The sequence below is a fragment of the Bombina bombina genome, chromosome 10 (assembly GCF_027579735.1).
Source record: "Bombina bombina isolate aBomBom1 chromosome 10, aBomBom1.pri, whole genome shotgun sequence".
NCBI classification, from domain to species: Eukaryota; Metazoa; Chordata; class Amphibia; order Anura; family Bombinatoridae; genus Bombina; species Bombina bombina.
The window spans coordinates 33,488,314-33,503,313 of NC_069508.1; the positions used below are offsets into that span (position 1 = coordinate 33,488,314).

Genomic DNA, 15,000 nt, shown 5'->3' on the forward strand with positions numbered 1-15,000 from the left:
GATGTTCAGGATCCCTGGGCGCTAGAGATCATATCTCAGGGATACCTTCTAGACTTCAAATTATCTCCCCCAAGAGGGAGATTTCATCTGTCAAGATTGTCAACAAACCAGATAAAGAAAGAAGCGTTTCTACGCTGTGTACAAGATCTGTTATTAATGGGAGTGATCCATCCGGTTCCGCGGTCGGAACAAGGACAAGGGTTTTACTCAAACCTGTTTGTGGTTCCCAAAAAAGAGGGAACCTTCAGACCAATCTTAGATTTAAAGATTCTAAACAAATTCCTAAGAGTTCCATCGTTCAAAATGGAAACTATTCGGACAATCTTGCCCATGATCCAAAAGGGTCAGTACATGACCACAGTGGATTTAAAAGATGCTTACCTTCACATACCGATCCACAAAGATCATCACCGGTATCTACGGTTTGCCTTCCTAGACAGGCACTACCAGTTTGTAGCTCTTCCATTCGGATTGGCTACGGCCCCAAGAATCTTCACAAAGATTCTAGGTGCCCTCCTGGCGGTACTAAGACCGCGAGGGATTTCGGTAGCTCCGTATCTAGACGACATTCTAATACAGGCTTCAAGCTTTCAAACTGCCAAGTCTCATACAGAGTTAGTTCTGGCATTTCTAAGGTCGCATGGATGGAAAGTGAACGAAAAGAAGAGTTCTCTTTTTCCTCTCACAAGAGTTCCATTCTTGGGGACTCTTATAGATTCTGTAGAAATGAAGATTTACCTGACAGAGGACAGGTTAACAAAACTTCTAGATGCATGCCGTGTCCTTCATTCCATTCAACACCCGTCAGTAGCTCAATGCATGGAGGTGATCGGCTTAATGGTAGCGGCAATGGACATAGTACCTTTTGCACGCCTACACCTCAGACCGCTGCAATTATGCATGCTGAGTCAGTGGAATGGGGATTACTCAGATTTGTCCCCTACTCTGAATCTGAATCAAGAGACCAGAAATTCTCTTCTATGGTGGCTTCATCGGCCACACCTGTCCAGGGGGATGCCATTCAGCAGGCCAGACTGGACAATTGTAACAACAGACGCCAGCCTACTAGGTTGGGGCGCTGTCTGGAATTCTCTGAAGGCTCAGGGATTATGGAATCAGGAGGAGAGTCTCCTTCCAATAAACATTCTGGAATTGAGAGCAGTTCTCAATGCCCTTCTGGCTTGGCCCCAATTAACAACTTGGGGGTTCATCAGGTTTCAGTCGGACAATATCACGACTGTAGCTTACATCAACCATCAGGGAGGGACAAAAAGCTCCCTAGCAATGATGGAAGTATCAAAGATAATTCGATGGGCAGAGTCTCACTCTTGCCACCTGTCAGCAATCCACATCCCGGGAGTGGAGAACTGGGAGGCGGATTTCTTGAGTCGCCAGACTTTTCATCCGGGGGAGTGGGAACTTCATCCGGAGGTCTTTGCCCAAATACTTCGACGTTGGGGCAAACCAGAGATAGATCTCATGGCGTCTCGCCAGAACGCCAAACTTCCTCACTATGGGTCCAGATCCAGGGATCCGGGAGCGGTTCTGATAGATGCTTTGACAGCACCTTGGAACTTCGGGATGGCTTATGTGTTTCCACCCTTCCCGCTGCTTCCTCGATTGATTGCCAAAATCAAACAGGAGAGAGCATCAGTGATTCTAATAGCACCTGCATGGCCACGCAGGACTTGGTATGCAGATCTAGTGGAGATGTCATCCTGTCCACCTTGGTCTCTACCTCTAAGACAGGACCTTCTGATACAGGGTCCGTTCAAACATCAAAATCTAACTTCTCTGAAACTGACTGCTTGGAAATTGAACGCTTGATTTTATCAAAACGTGGTTTTTCTGAGTCGGTTATTGATACCCTGATACAGGCTAGGAAGCCTGTTACCAGAAAGATTTACCATAAAATATGGCGTAAATACCTATACTGGTGTGAATCCAAACGTTACTCCTGGAGTAAGGTTAGGATCTCTAGGATCTTGTCCTTTCTACAAGAGGGCTTAGAAAAGGGTTTATCGGCTAGTTCATTAAAGGGACAGATTTCAGCTCTGTCCATCTTGTTACACAGGCGTCTGTCAGAAAATCCAGACGTCCAGGCCTTTTGTCAGGCTTTAGCTAGGATCAAGCCTGTGTTTAAAGCTGTTGCTCCACCATGGAGTTTAAACTTAGTTCTTAACGTTTTACAGGGTGTTCCGTTTGAACCCCTTCATTCCATTGATATAAAATTGTTATCTTGGAAAGTTCTGTTTTTAATGGCTATTTCCTCGGCTCGAAGAGTCTCTGAGTTATCAGCATTACATTGTGATTCTCCTTATCTGATTTTTCACTCAGACAAGGTAGTTCTGCGTACTAAACCTGGGTTCTTACCTAAGGTAGTTACTAACAGGAATATCAATCAAGAGATTGTTGTTCCATCCTTGTGTCCAAATCCTTCTTCAAAGAAGGAACGTCTTCTACACAATCTGGATGTAGTTCGTGCCCTCAAGTTCTACTTGCAGGCAACTAAAGAGTTTCGTCAAACTTCTTCCCTGTTTGTCGTTTATTCTGGTCAGAGGAGAGGTCAAAAAGCTTCTGCTACCTCTCTCTCTTTTTGGCTTCGTAACATAATACGTTTAGCCTATGAGACTGCTGGACAGCAGCCTCCTGAAAGAATTACAGCTCATTCCACTAGAGCTGTGGCTTCCACTTGGGCCTTTAAGAATGAGGCCTCTGTTGAACAGATTTGCAAGGCTGCAACTTGGTCTTCGCTTCATACTTTTTCCAAATTTTACAAATTTGACACTTTTGCTTCTTCGGAGGCTATTTTTGGGAGAAAGGTTCTTCAGGCAGTGGTTCCTTCTGTATAATGAGCCTGCCTATCCCTCCCGTCATCCGTGTACTTTTGCTTTGGTATTGGTATCCCAGAAGTAATGATGACCCGTGGACTGATCACACATAACAGAAGAAAACATAATTTATGCTTACCTGATAAATTCCTTTCTTCTGTTGTGTGATCAGTCCACGGCCCGCCCTGTTTTTAAGGCAGGTAAATATCTTTTAAATTATACTCCAGTCACCACTTCACCCTTGGTTACTCCTTTCTCGTTGATTCTTGGTCGAATGACTGGGACTGACGTAGAGGGGAGGAGCTATATCAGCTCTGCTGGGTGAATCCTCTTGCATTTCCTGTTGGGGAGGAGTTATATCCCAGAAGTAATGATGACCCGTGGACTGATCACACAACAGAAGAAAGGAATTTATCAGGTAAGCATAAATTATGTTATATATATGCCACCACCAATCAGCAGCTGGAACCTAGGTTCTTTGCTGCTCTTGAGCTTACCTAGATAAACCTTTCAGCAAAAGAATAACAAGAGAAGGAAACAAATTAAATAATAGAAGTAAACAGGAAAGTTGTTTAAAATCACATGCCCTTTCTGAATCATGAAAGAAAAAAAATGGGTTTCATGTCCCTTTAATAATATCTGCACTCATTTGGAGAAAGCAGAAACTTATGACAAAGCAATATAGGTCCCTCCCCTTTTTGTAGGAAAAATGTACTTTATTGTTTTACATGGACACAATACTATAAAATGTATTTCCCTTTAATGTGTTCTAAATGTTTTGTTATGCCTACTGCAGAGTATTACATGTATGGGAAAATGTTTCCTAATGGTTATTTTTTTTTAAATAACTGTTTACGCTCATTAACTTGTTCTTCTCCAGGACATGCCCATAGCAATATGCTGAGCCTGCAAGTTAAGCAGACCTGCTAATGATATCTATGTGAGGTATTCAAATGCTTATTATGGCTGGGGGTTAAACGAGCACAACCGGCTATTTTAGATACAAAATATCTCTTCTACCGCCTGCTGGGAGGCAAATCAGTGATTTATCAGTGTTTATTTAGCTTTCTGCAGAGAAAATGTTTGTTTCTCATATTTTCAGTATAGGTGGGGATACAACAGGAAAATGTAGATCTTTTAAATAACAAAATAAAGATAAAGGAACTGTAAAGAAAAGGATTAAATGTGTCTTTATGTACATATATAATATATGTTTATGTGTATAAATTATATATATATGCTCATATCTTTCTCTTTACAGAAACTACCTCTGATCAGAGCGATATAGAGGGCCGTGTCCGAGCCCTAAAGGATGAGCTAAGGAAACGAAAATCAATTGTAGACAATTTAAAAAAGGAGCAGAAGAGAAGGCAGAAAGAAAGGCTGAGGGCTCAGGAAGCCATCTTACTTCAGCAGTTACAGGTGAATTAGCAGAGATTAGCCAGTTGTCTACAAATGTCTTCATTTATAAAATGAATGTTTATGGTATGCATAGTTAATTAGCTAGAGTCTGATAAATGGTAACAATTTCAGACATGTATCTTTTTAAATAGTGGTCTCAGATATGTAAGCTAACACTGATGAGTTCTATATTCTTTCAGTCATATGATGAGTTTATTAGGAAAACACAAGCCGAACTCAGTGGAGAACAAGGGACCACACCCAGTGCAAAATATGGCACTAAGGCAGCAAATACCAGAGAAGTGATACTTGCCCGGACTGACACTGCAAACAGGTATACAGCATTACAAAAGGTGTGATTCGTTGTTCTCCGATTTCGATTTCTCCTCTAAACTTTGGTATTTTTTTTTTGTCTCTTAGGATTGACAGTAAGTCACTTTTAGAGAATGATCATCTTGTGGAAGACAGAGTACTCTCTGATGGTATGAGATGTTTTAGGGGATTGGGTAGGCCCCTTATTATGAGCAGTGTACTAACTTATTTATTTATTTCAGGGAGCCGAAGCCAACAGAAGTCACCAATCAACATTAAGGATATTGATGTAGAGAGTGTTAGTGAACAATCTTTGCACACGACAGCTGCGATATCAACTGCTAAAAAGGATGCTCTCTCTGAAGTTAAGTCTCTTCCTCAGTCACCCCAATTAGGAGATATTTTGTTAAAGTCTTTACACAGCAGCCCAGAGTCTAGTATCCATTCAGAGGTACCAGATGAGATGTTGGAGACACAAAGCCATTCATCACTATCTCCTTTGCCTCCTTTGAATCTTAACTTGAGAAGTCCAACACCAGAAGATATCCTCTCTCCCCACAGAGATGTCACATACTCAGAGGATTTTGAGTCATCTTCCCCTAGGAAACCATCAGTTTCTGAAACGCCCCGTGAGGAGTTGGAATTTTCATATACTACCACACCTGGACGGGATCTTCCTAGTGAAGGGTTTGTTGAACCTGTGGAAGATGATCAACACAGGTCTCAGAGCCCCCATTCACAGATAGCATTGGTGAGCAACCCTCCCTCTCAAGAGCCTCCACAGTCTAGCAATGTTATTGATCCCCTATCTGGCTTTATGGTCGGTGACAGAGTTCTAGTAAGTGGAGTACAGCCTGGCACATTGAGATTTAAAGGAGAAACTCTCTTTGCAGAAGGAATATGGGCAGGTGTAGAGCTGGACAAGCCAGATGGCAACAATGATGGATCACATGGAGGCAACCGCTATTTTACTTGCGCACTTCCACATGGAATATTTGCTCCTCCTGTTAAGATTGCTCGTCTTACGGAGGAGCAGTTTCTTCCTCACACAGACCACTGGTTCTTTGGAGATAAAAAAGCTTATGAACACAAGGATGAGGCTGATGGTTATCTAAGCCCGTCAGTTCATGTGGAAGTACCCAAAATTCCAGAAATATCACTTTCTAAAAGCACAGAATCTAGTATCTCTGAATTACTCAGCACAGCTCTGGAAGCAAAGGTTCCCCAGCCTGACTTGCATGTTGACATTCCTATAGCTACTCATAATCTTGAGGAGCAGAACAAGAGGTCTTCAACCCCTCTTCTTAACCTGCTAATCCAAGAAAGGAATCAGGTACCCACTTACAGGGAGCCGTCACAAGAGGTGAGCACAATATCAGAGAGCCTTCTTCAAATGTGCCTGAAGGACACTGTAAGCTACCTCCAAAACTTAAGAAAACAGCGAGCAGAGAAGATTCGGCAGTGCAACCAAGAACTGAAAAAAATTTCTGTTAGCCCTGACTTAAACAGAGAGAATGAAAAGACTCCAAATGAAGATCTTCAGCCTCAAACAGTGAGTAGTTTGATAACCGATCTAGAGTTAGAAATCACCCTTTAAAGGGACAGTCTAGACCCAATACATACCAGAGAAGCATCCTGCAACTGGTCCCACATCTATAAACTTTTAAGAAGTACATGAAACATTTAAATATTCATAAAAAATGCCTGACAAGCTCGGCCCACCTATTGCGAGTATATTTTAGTATGTTAAGTTTCTCCTATCACGATCAACTCTTAAATAAGTTTTCCTACTTGCATGTGCTGATTTGTGCAGGTGCAATTTGAAATAGCTATCTGAAAAAATATTAAACGGGCACTGCTAAACCATCATACAAGAAAACAGCTAACTGGGCAAGAAGAAAGCTGTGTTGGCGGATCTTGGTGGCCATTTTCGGCAGCTAACAAACAATGAATATTTTACGTTTCATGTTCTTCTTACAAGCAACTGTAATGTAATAATGTAAAGTTTAAAATCAACATTTTGTTGCTAAAAGGTCACAATTATACACAGAAAATATCTCAAAAAGATTGTTTAAAGATAAATAATAAAGCAGGATATTGACTAAAATGACAATACAACTTTTCTCAAGGGTTATTCAAAGAAGAAACTATTTTTAAAAATGTCTGCAACACAAAAGCACCAAAGATTTGTAAACTAAATGTTCTATTAATAAAACAGTATTGCAAACTGTATTTAAACCCCGCAAAAGGGTTAAACACATAATTAAACTCACCTGAGCAGGTTGCATTCACAGATTCATTGGCTCACCAACTCTGTACTGCTCATAATCTACAGTGGGTTAAGGGCCAGCGCAGGATTTAAGTGACATCCATGTAATTGTAAGAGCCTCTTAGTGTGTTGTACGAAGATGTCCCTTCTATTATCAAATTTTCTTTGTTTTCTTGATATATTTGGTGTCAGGAGCACTAAATGGCAACAATGTTTTCCATTTACAAGAGCACTAGAGGGCAGCACTATTTCCTGTCATGCAGTTCTCCAGACACCTACTTAAGTAACTCTTCAACAAAGAATACCATGGGAATGAATCAGATTTGATAATAGAAGTAAATTGTAAACTTTTTTTTTTTTTTTTATTGTTTTCTTTGTCTGAATTACAAAATAATTTGTTTGGGTTTCATATCCCTTTAAGGAAAAATGTATCTAAAGATAGTTTTTTATTTAAGATACATTATAGTCCAAAGGTTATTCATCCTGAAATAAGGATTTTTTTTAAATTATATAGCAAGATGCTGTATATTTATGACTGTAATAAACAGCTTTCAGATTTACTTTATTATCAAATTTGCTTCATTCTCTTGGTAGCCTTTGTTGAATGAGCAGCAATGCACTACTGGGAGCTAGCTGAACACTTTGTGTGTACCAATGACAAGAGACATATATGTAGAGCCACCAATCAGCAGCTAGCTCCTGGTAGTGCATTGCTGCTCCTGAGCCTATCTAGGCATGCTTTTCAACAAAGGATACCAAGAGACTAAAGCAAATTAGATCATAGTAGTACATTGGAAAGTTGATTAAAATTGATTGTTCTATCGAAATCATTAAAGTTTAATTTTGCCATTACAGTCCCCTTAATCCTGTTGTTCCCCTGCAAATCTATGTACACAGAATCAACCACTTACTAAGTTTCAAGAAACTCAATGAATAGAAGATTGTTTGGAGTGGAATAGATCTGCGTAAGGACCTAAGTGTGAGGAGGGGGGGCAAGCAGTAAAAATGATAGTGAAGCCTATAATGTTATTGATTTACTTAAATAGAACTATTTAAATTGTTATTAAAGGTGGTAATTATTTTTCTCCTTCCAATAAAGCACAGCTGAAAAATTGATCAAATATTAAGGATTAACCTATTATTAAACTGGAAATCGTTCACCAATAATTTCATAATTATCAACCTATGTACAGTATTTCTAATGATACGTAGCTAAATTAGTAATTTTCCGATATAACTGGGAAAATAATCTAAAACATTAAAGTGAATGTAAATTTTGATGCTAAAGTGCTGGTTTTTAAAAATTTGATTAAAAACAGGGGCACTTTAATTCATCAAAATTTACATTTCACTCGTGTTGTGAAAATACTTACCTTTTAAACTTGACAGCCGCTCCAGCTTCCTCCGGTCGTTGCAAGCCATTTCTGATGTCAGAAATGATGGCTAGGTCATCCTCCAATCACGGCTTCCCCCTTGGGGGAATCAGTGCCTGATTCAACGTCGTGATTGGAGGAAGCCTGATTCCTCATTTTAGACCCAGGAAGAGGCTTTGCGACGAGTGGAGGAAGCTGGAGCTGCTGTCAAGATTAAAAGGTAAGTTTTTTTTTTCACAACACGAGTGAAATGTAAATTTTCATTAATTAAAATGCCCCTGTTTTTAATCAAATTTTTAAAAACCGGGCACTTTAGCATCAAAATTTACATTTACTTTAAACTTTTATGTAGAAAACTATGATTTTAAACTGTCTCACTGACTAGTGATTTAAATTGTGGTTTAAATTGATTTGATTTAAATCAAATCCACTGTTTTATAACGAGTTTGTTCTCATCTAATCACATCACAATGTGCTTCTTGACAGCTTCCATTTTTTGAAGAACATGCTGACATGGGTAAGATATCTCCTGAACCAATCAGAAATCTACTCCCTGTCTTGGAGGAACAAGACTGGTTTGATGAGGATTTTGGACTAAGTTCTCAAAGAGCTCATCAGCAGAAGCTGGACCATATTCCATTTACAGAGTCCTCACCAGAGCCATGCCTGCTAGTTCCTCACCCAGAGCCTGCACCCCAGCCTGTGATAGCTTTGCCCCAACCAGAGCCATTTATGGCAGTGCCCCACACTTCTTCTGAAGTGGAGCAGCTTGTGTGTCACGCGACTGACGAGCTATGGAGATGGAAACACACGGATGGAGATCTTCAGAACATCCGGACAGTGTACATCCAGGCTAAGGAAACTGAAGAGAGTCCAGCTAGTTGTTCCTACAGAGCCGTAAGTAATTTATCGTAGGTCACATTACTGGTCAAGCCTGAAATACCTGTGATTTTTAGTATTAAGACACGAAACGCGTTGAGATTGTAATATAAAATGATTAATTAGGAATAGTAAAAAATAACTTTTCAATATACTTCTATTGTTTATGTTGAGCCCTTTTACTTTAATTTAATTCAGTTTCTGCAAGAATTTGAAGTGCTTACCGCTGCTACTTATCACTGGAAAGGCTCTGTCATATCTGTGCTTAATTTGACTCTGTAGAAATAATAATAGGCTTTTAAAAAGGTATTTGCTAGAATTGAAAAACACATGCTCATTTTGCTAACAAAATTGCAGTAGCAAGACTTGTCTACACCAGTAACAACTCCAAATTGTCTTCTGCGGGGGGGCTGTTAAAAAATTCTTGAAGCCGATATGCCCCTTTTATGTTTTTAATGTTTTTTTAGATATTATCTTTCTATATTATATGAGTTTAAAGCTTGGGTATTGGGTAAACCAGCCTATTTTAGCATAAAAAATAAGCAAAATGCATATTAGATTTGCACATGTTCCCATATTAAATATATTATTATATTTTTACCTTTATTTTGAGTTTCTCATCTTGATGCTTGTGTGATATTTTCTCCTTTTAATGTCTTCCCAATTATACATTTTACCTACCTAAAATGTTAACAAATAGCTCCTTCACCTTTATTTTCTCATTTAAAATTGCTGATTTAGACTATTGTAACAAAAAAAAGCATGTAAACAAGAAGGCGAAGATAAAATAATGCTCCTAGTGAGGGGCCGTGAGAGAGCAGTACTAGAATAGTCATGTTCCATTCTTCTCTCTAAGTATTGGCCTTTGAGTAAAAGTAATAAAGAAGGAGGGCTTTGTGTAAATTATTAGACAGATAACATAATGAGGTCTTTTTCCCTACAAGATCAGCCAAAATCAGCCAACTGTATTGGGTTGTAGTTTTAGTTAGCGGAAACAGTTATTTCATATACAAATTTATACCTAAAGGAACAATTAAACTCTGCAGCTGATATAACAAGTATTTGGAAACACATTAAAAAGACATGAAACCCCAAAAAATGTTTTCATGATTTAGGTACAACATACAATTTTAAACAACTTTCCATTGTACTTCTATTATCAAATATGTTGTCTTGGTATCGTTTGTTGAAGGAGCAGAAATGCACTATTGGTCTCTAACTGAACACATGGGTGAGCCAATGACAATCGGTATATATATGCAGCCACCAATCAGCAGCTAGAACCTAGGTTCTTTGCTGCTCCTGAGCTTTCGTAGATAAACCTTTCAGCAATGGATAACAAGAGAAGGAAGCAAATTAAAGGGGCAGTATACACCAATCTTCATATAACTGCATGTAATAGACACAACTATAAAGAAGAATATGCACAGATACTGATATAAAAATCCAGTATAAAACCGGATTAAAACTTACTTAGAAGCTTCCAGTTTAGCTCTGTTTAAAAGGTTACTGGAACCCTCACTGCAAGTGGGAAATAGCAGACACCCCCCCTTCCTTTGCATATGAAAAGACCCTTTACACAAACAGGAGCAAGCTGGAGTAGGTATTCATCAGTATTCATCTAAAACTTTGGGGCTTGGTTAGGAGTCTGAAAATCAGAGCAATGTTATTTAAAAATAAGCAAAACTATAACAAAATTGAAAGAAAAAAACTTTATGGGCTATATAAATAGATCATCTACAAAACATTTATGCAAAGAAAAAAAAAAGAGTGTATAATGTCCCTTTAAAAAATAGCATTAAATTGAAAGTTATTTAAAATTGTATGTTCTGTTTGAACCATGAATGTCTGATTACGACTTTACTGTCCTTTTAAGGAGAAACCAATTTTACAGTACATTGTTCTATATACGTAGCAAATATCAGCAATTAAAGGGACAGTACAGTCAAAATTAAACTTTTATAAAGACATACTCTTGCACACATAAAGCAATCACTTAGTAGAATGTAGCAGTGTCAGGATTCTGAAGTCTGAAGGGTGTTTTTACAAAATAATTTATTTGGGGTTTTTCTGTTGCTTAGATTTTTTTTTATTTATTTGTATTTTGCAGGTTGTGTTTGACCTTACATTGAACATATTTGATGAAATTTGCTCACCAGACCCTAGGGGTTCCCAGCCTCTTTGGAAAAAAACAGTTCAAGTTTCTTCTTCCTATGCCCGTCGCGTGAGGGACCCGCAAAACTTACAGGAAGTGAAGGTAATGTCTAATAGCAGATGGAATGGGAACAGTGTTTATATTTTTTTTCCTCCTTGTTCCTTTAGTAGATTGTGATACCTTTTTAATAGGCCAACAAAATCAATGTTTCTTTCTAATGACACGGTGAGTCCACGGATCATCTAATTACTATTGGGAATATCACTCCTGCCCAGCAGGAGGCGGCAAAGAGCACCACAGCAAAGCTGTTAAATATCACCTCCCTTCCCTCCAACCCCAGTCGTTCTCTTTGCCTACGTTCAGAGCAAGGAGGTGGTAAAGTTTAGGTGTTTGGAAGAAGACTCTTCAAGCAAGATTTTGTTTTTTTTCAGCAGTGCAAGTTTGTTCTGCTTTGTCCTGGGGTGTAGCCGTAGCCCATATCAGTCTCTTCAGTAGAGCAGTGGTGGCTTTTCAGCAATGAGAACTTGTGGGGTACAATCCTTACTGCACCTCCCATGTATTTAATGCTGCCCTAACATTGAAAGCCTGAGTAAGATTACTCAGTCTTTGTTTTTTTTTCTTCCACAGTTCCATGTGAGGGATAATGCCTCTCAAACCTAGTGAGCTGCCTTGCTGCCTGGCAGATTTCTGGAGGTAAGTGCTGATTTTATTTTTCTGGGACGTATGCAGGAAAATTTAGCACTTTATTACCATTATGGGACACTAGACATTCTCTTATATAATGAGGGGATAATGTAAAAGAAAGACAGTAATGGCAGGCACTGGGGGAGAGTAGATAGAGGCTCATATATGGTGTGGTTTTTACTTCTCCTGGCGGCTTGTCTTTAGAATACATTTTGCCGACCAAGAGGTTAATTTTGATACGCCCACGATGGGCGGGGCTAGCTGAGGCGGCAATTTGCTGTTGCGCGCCTTTTTCCCTTCATTTCCTGTGATTCGGAGGGGTGTCAGCGTTATTACAGGGTTGTTTGTATACCGGACTGCTTTTCTCTGTGCTACGAGTCGAGTCCGGACTTCTTCTAACTGGGATATACTATCCGGTGTCAGTACGGCAGGTAGGCACCTTAGCAAAGCTAAGCTGAGGTGTAGAGGTTGTCCGGAGTGTTTGTGACAGGTTATCTATTTTCTTGCTGCAAAAATAAAAAAAGTTACGTTTAAAATTTAAAGAGACAGTAAAGTTTTTTTAATGTATTAATTTCGATCTAAAATATAAGTTTAATTATATTTTGTTCAGATGTGAGTTAAGATGGACCAAGAGGCCCTGCAAAATGTTACTTGTTCTTTATTTTTTGATGCTAATGTGAAACCACCAATCCCTTTCTGTTCCTCATGTATTGAGAGAACCTTAAATTACAGGGATAGACTTTTTTCTGAGCCAACATTGTCTAAGGCGGATGCTGTTCAGGGGTCTACTTACAATGTTCAAGATATGCCGCAGCTTTCTCCTCAAGTGTCCCAAATTTTATTGTCCTCACATACAGTGCCCTGCACTTCCTCTCAAGCTCCTCCTGGAGTTACGTAGCAAGACATTGCTGCCCTCATGTCATCTACGGTATTGGATGCGTTGTCTGCTTTTTCCATCCTGCAGGGAAAGCGCAAGAGGAAATGTAAGGTTTCTGACACAGCCGTGGCTATTCCGAGTGTTCCCTCCCAGAAGTCTGAGGAGGAAGATACTTCGGTAGCATCTGAGGGTGAAATCTCAGACTCAGACAGTGTAATTCCTTCTTCTGATGCTGAAGTTGTATCATTCAGGTTTAAGCTAGAACACCTCCATTTGTTACTTAAAGAGGTTTTGGCTTCCTTGGATGATGCCGACACTGCGGTCGTAGTCAATCCTAAGAAGTCTAGCAAGCTAAACCAGTATTTTAATTTACCTTCCATGGTGGAGGTTTTCCCTGTACCAGATAGAGTTACAGAGATCATTGCTAAGGAATGGGAGAGACCGGGTATTCCTTTTTCTCCATCCCCTATCTTTAAAAAGATGTTTTCTATCGCCGACTCTATCAAGGAGTCTTGGAAGACGGTCCCCAAGGTGGAAGGGGCAATTTCCACCTTAGCTAAGAGAACCACTATTCCCATAAAGGATAGTTGTTCCGTTAAGGATCCTATGGATAAGAAGTTGGAGGGATTGCTCAACAAGATGTATGTCCACCTGGGGTTACAATGGCAACCTGCATTGTTTATTGCTATCGTCACTAGCGCGGCAACGTACTGGTTTGATGCGTTGTCTGATTCTATTCAGACAGACACTCCCCTTGATGAGATCCAGGATAGGATCAAGGCCCTTAAGTTGGCCAATTCCTTTATTATGGATGCTTACCAACAGGTTATTAAGCTAGGAGCAAAAATTTCTGGGTTTGCCGTTCTGGCCCGCAGAGCCTTATGGTTGAAATCCTGGTCTGCGGACGTGTCATTTAAGTCTAAGCTTTTGGCGATTCCCTACAAGGGTAAGACCTTGTTTGGGCCAGGCCTAGCTGAAATTATTTCCGACATTACGGGAGGAAAGGGTCATTTCCTCCCTCAGGATAAGAGGAATAAGCAGAAGGGAAGTCAGAGTAATTTTCGTTCCTTTCGAAACTTCAAGGGTAAGCCTTCCTCTCCCTCTACAAAGCAGGAACAGTCCTTCCTGGAGGTCCAACCAGTCTTGGAACAAGGGGAAGCAATCTAAGAAGCCCGCTAATGACTCAAAGTCAGCATGAAGGGCTGCCCCCGATCCGGGACCGGATCTTGTGGGGGCAGACTTTCCTTCTTCGCTCAGGCTTGGGTTCGGGATGTTCAGGATTCCTGGGCGGTGGACATCGTGTCCCAGGGATACAAGCTAGAGTTCAAGACTTTTCCTCCCAGGGGCAGGTTTCTGCTGTCAAGATTATCTGTAGACCAGATAAAAAGAGAGGCGTTCTTACACTGTGTTCAAGACCTTTCCGACCTGGGAGTGATAGTTCCTGTTCCACTGCAGGAACAGGGTCTGGGATTTTACTCCAATCTGTTCATGGTTCCCAAAAAAGAGGGAACTTTCAGACCAATTCTAGATCTCAAAAGTCTAAACATGTTCCTCAGAGTACCTATTCGTTCCATTCTTCCCTTGGTTCAAGAGGGTCAATTCATGACGACAGTAGATTTAACGGATGCGTACCTGCATGTTCCCATCCACAGGGATCATCACAAGTTTCTGAGGTTCGCTTTTCTAGACAAACACTTCCAGTTTTTGGCTCTTCCATTAGGCCTTGCCACAGATCCCAGAATTTTGTCAAAAGTCCTGGGATCCCTGTTGGCGGTGCTCCGGTTGCGGGGCATTGCAGTGGCTCCTTATCTGGACAACATTCTGGTTCAGGCGCCATCAACAAGTGAACTCCCACATGGAGATGTTGTTATCCTTCCTGCGCTCTTACGGATGGAAGGTGAATTTGGGAAGGAGTTCCTTAATTCCAGCTACAAGGGTAGTGTTCTTGGGAACCATAATAGATTCCCTATCGATTAAAATTTTTGTGACAGAGGTCAGAAAATCAAAGATCTTCGATTCTTGTCTGGCGCTGGCGTTCTGGCCTGGCCTCAGTTAGCTTCAGCCCGGTTTATCAGGTTCCAGTCAGACAACATAACTTCAGTGGCTTACATCAACCATCAGGGAGGAACTCAAAGTTCCTTGGCCATGACAGAGTTAGTCAAGATTATTCAGTGGGCAGAGACTCACAACTGCTGTCTATCTGCGATCCACATTTCAGG

At 40.3% G+C, this 15,000-nt stretch overlaps 1 protein-coding gene across 6 annotated transcripts in view; it reads left to right on the forward strand.

Annotated features, from left to right (window-relative positions):
- The window catches only part of CEP350 (centrosomal protein 350), a 101,413-nt gene that overhangs the window by 65,374 nt on the left and 21,039 nt on the right, over window positions 1-15,000 (forward strand). For all 6 annotated transcript variants that reach the window (XM_053693935.1, XM_053693940.1, XM_053693937.1 and 3 more), the window contains 6 exons: window positions 4,093-4,253; window positions 4,433-4,566; window positions 4,653-4,714; window positions 4,787-6,096; window positions 8,673-9,083; window positions 11,176-11,322. In XM_053693935.1, the coding sequence (XP_053549910.1) occupies window positions 4,093-4,253; window positions 4,433-4,566; window positions 4,653-4,714; window positions 4,787-6,096; window positions 8,673-9,083; window positions 11,176-11,322 (2,225 nt within the window). The remainder of the gene's footprint in view (window positions 1-4,092; window positions 4,254-4,432; window positions 4,567-4,652; window positions 4,715-4,786; window positions 6,097-8,672; window positions 9,084-11,175; window positions 11,323-15,000) is intronic.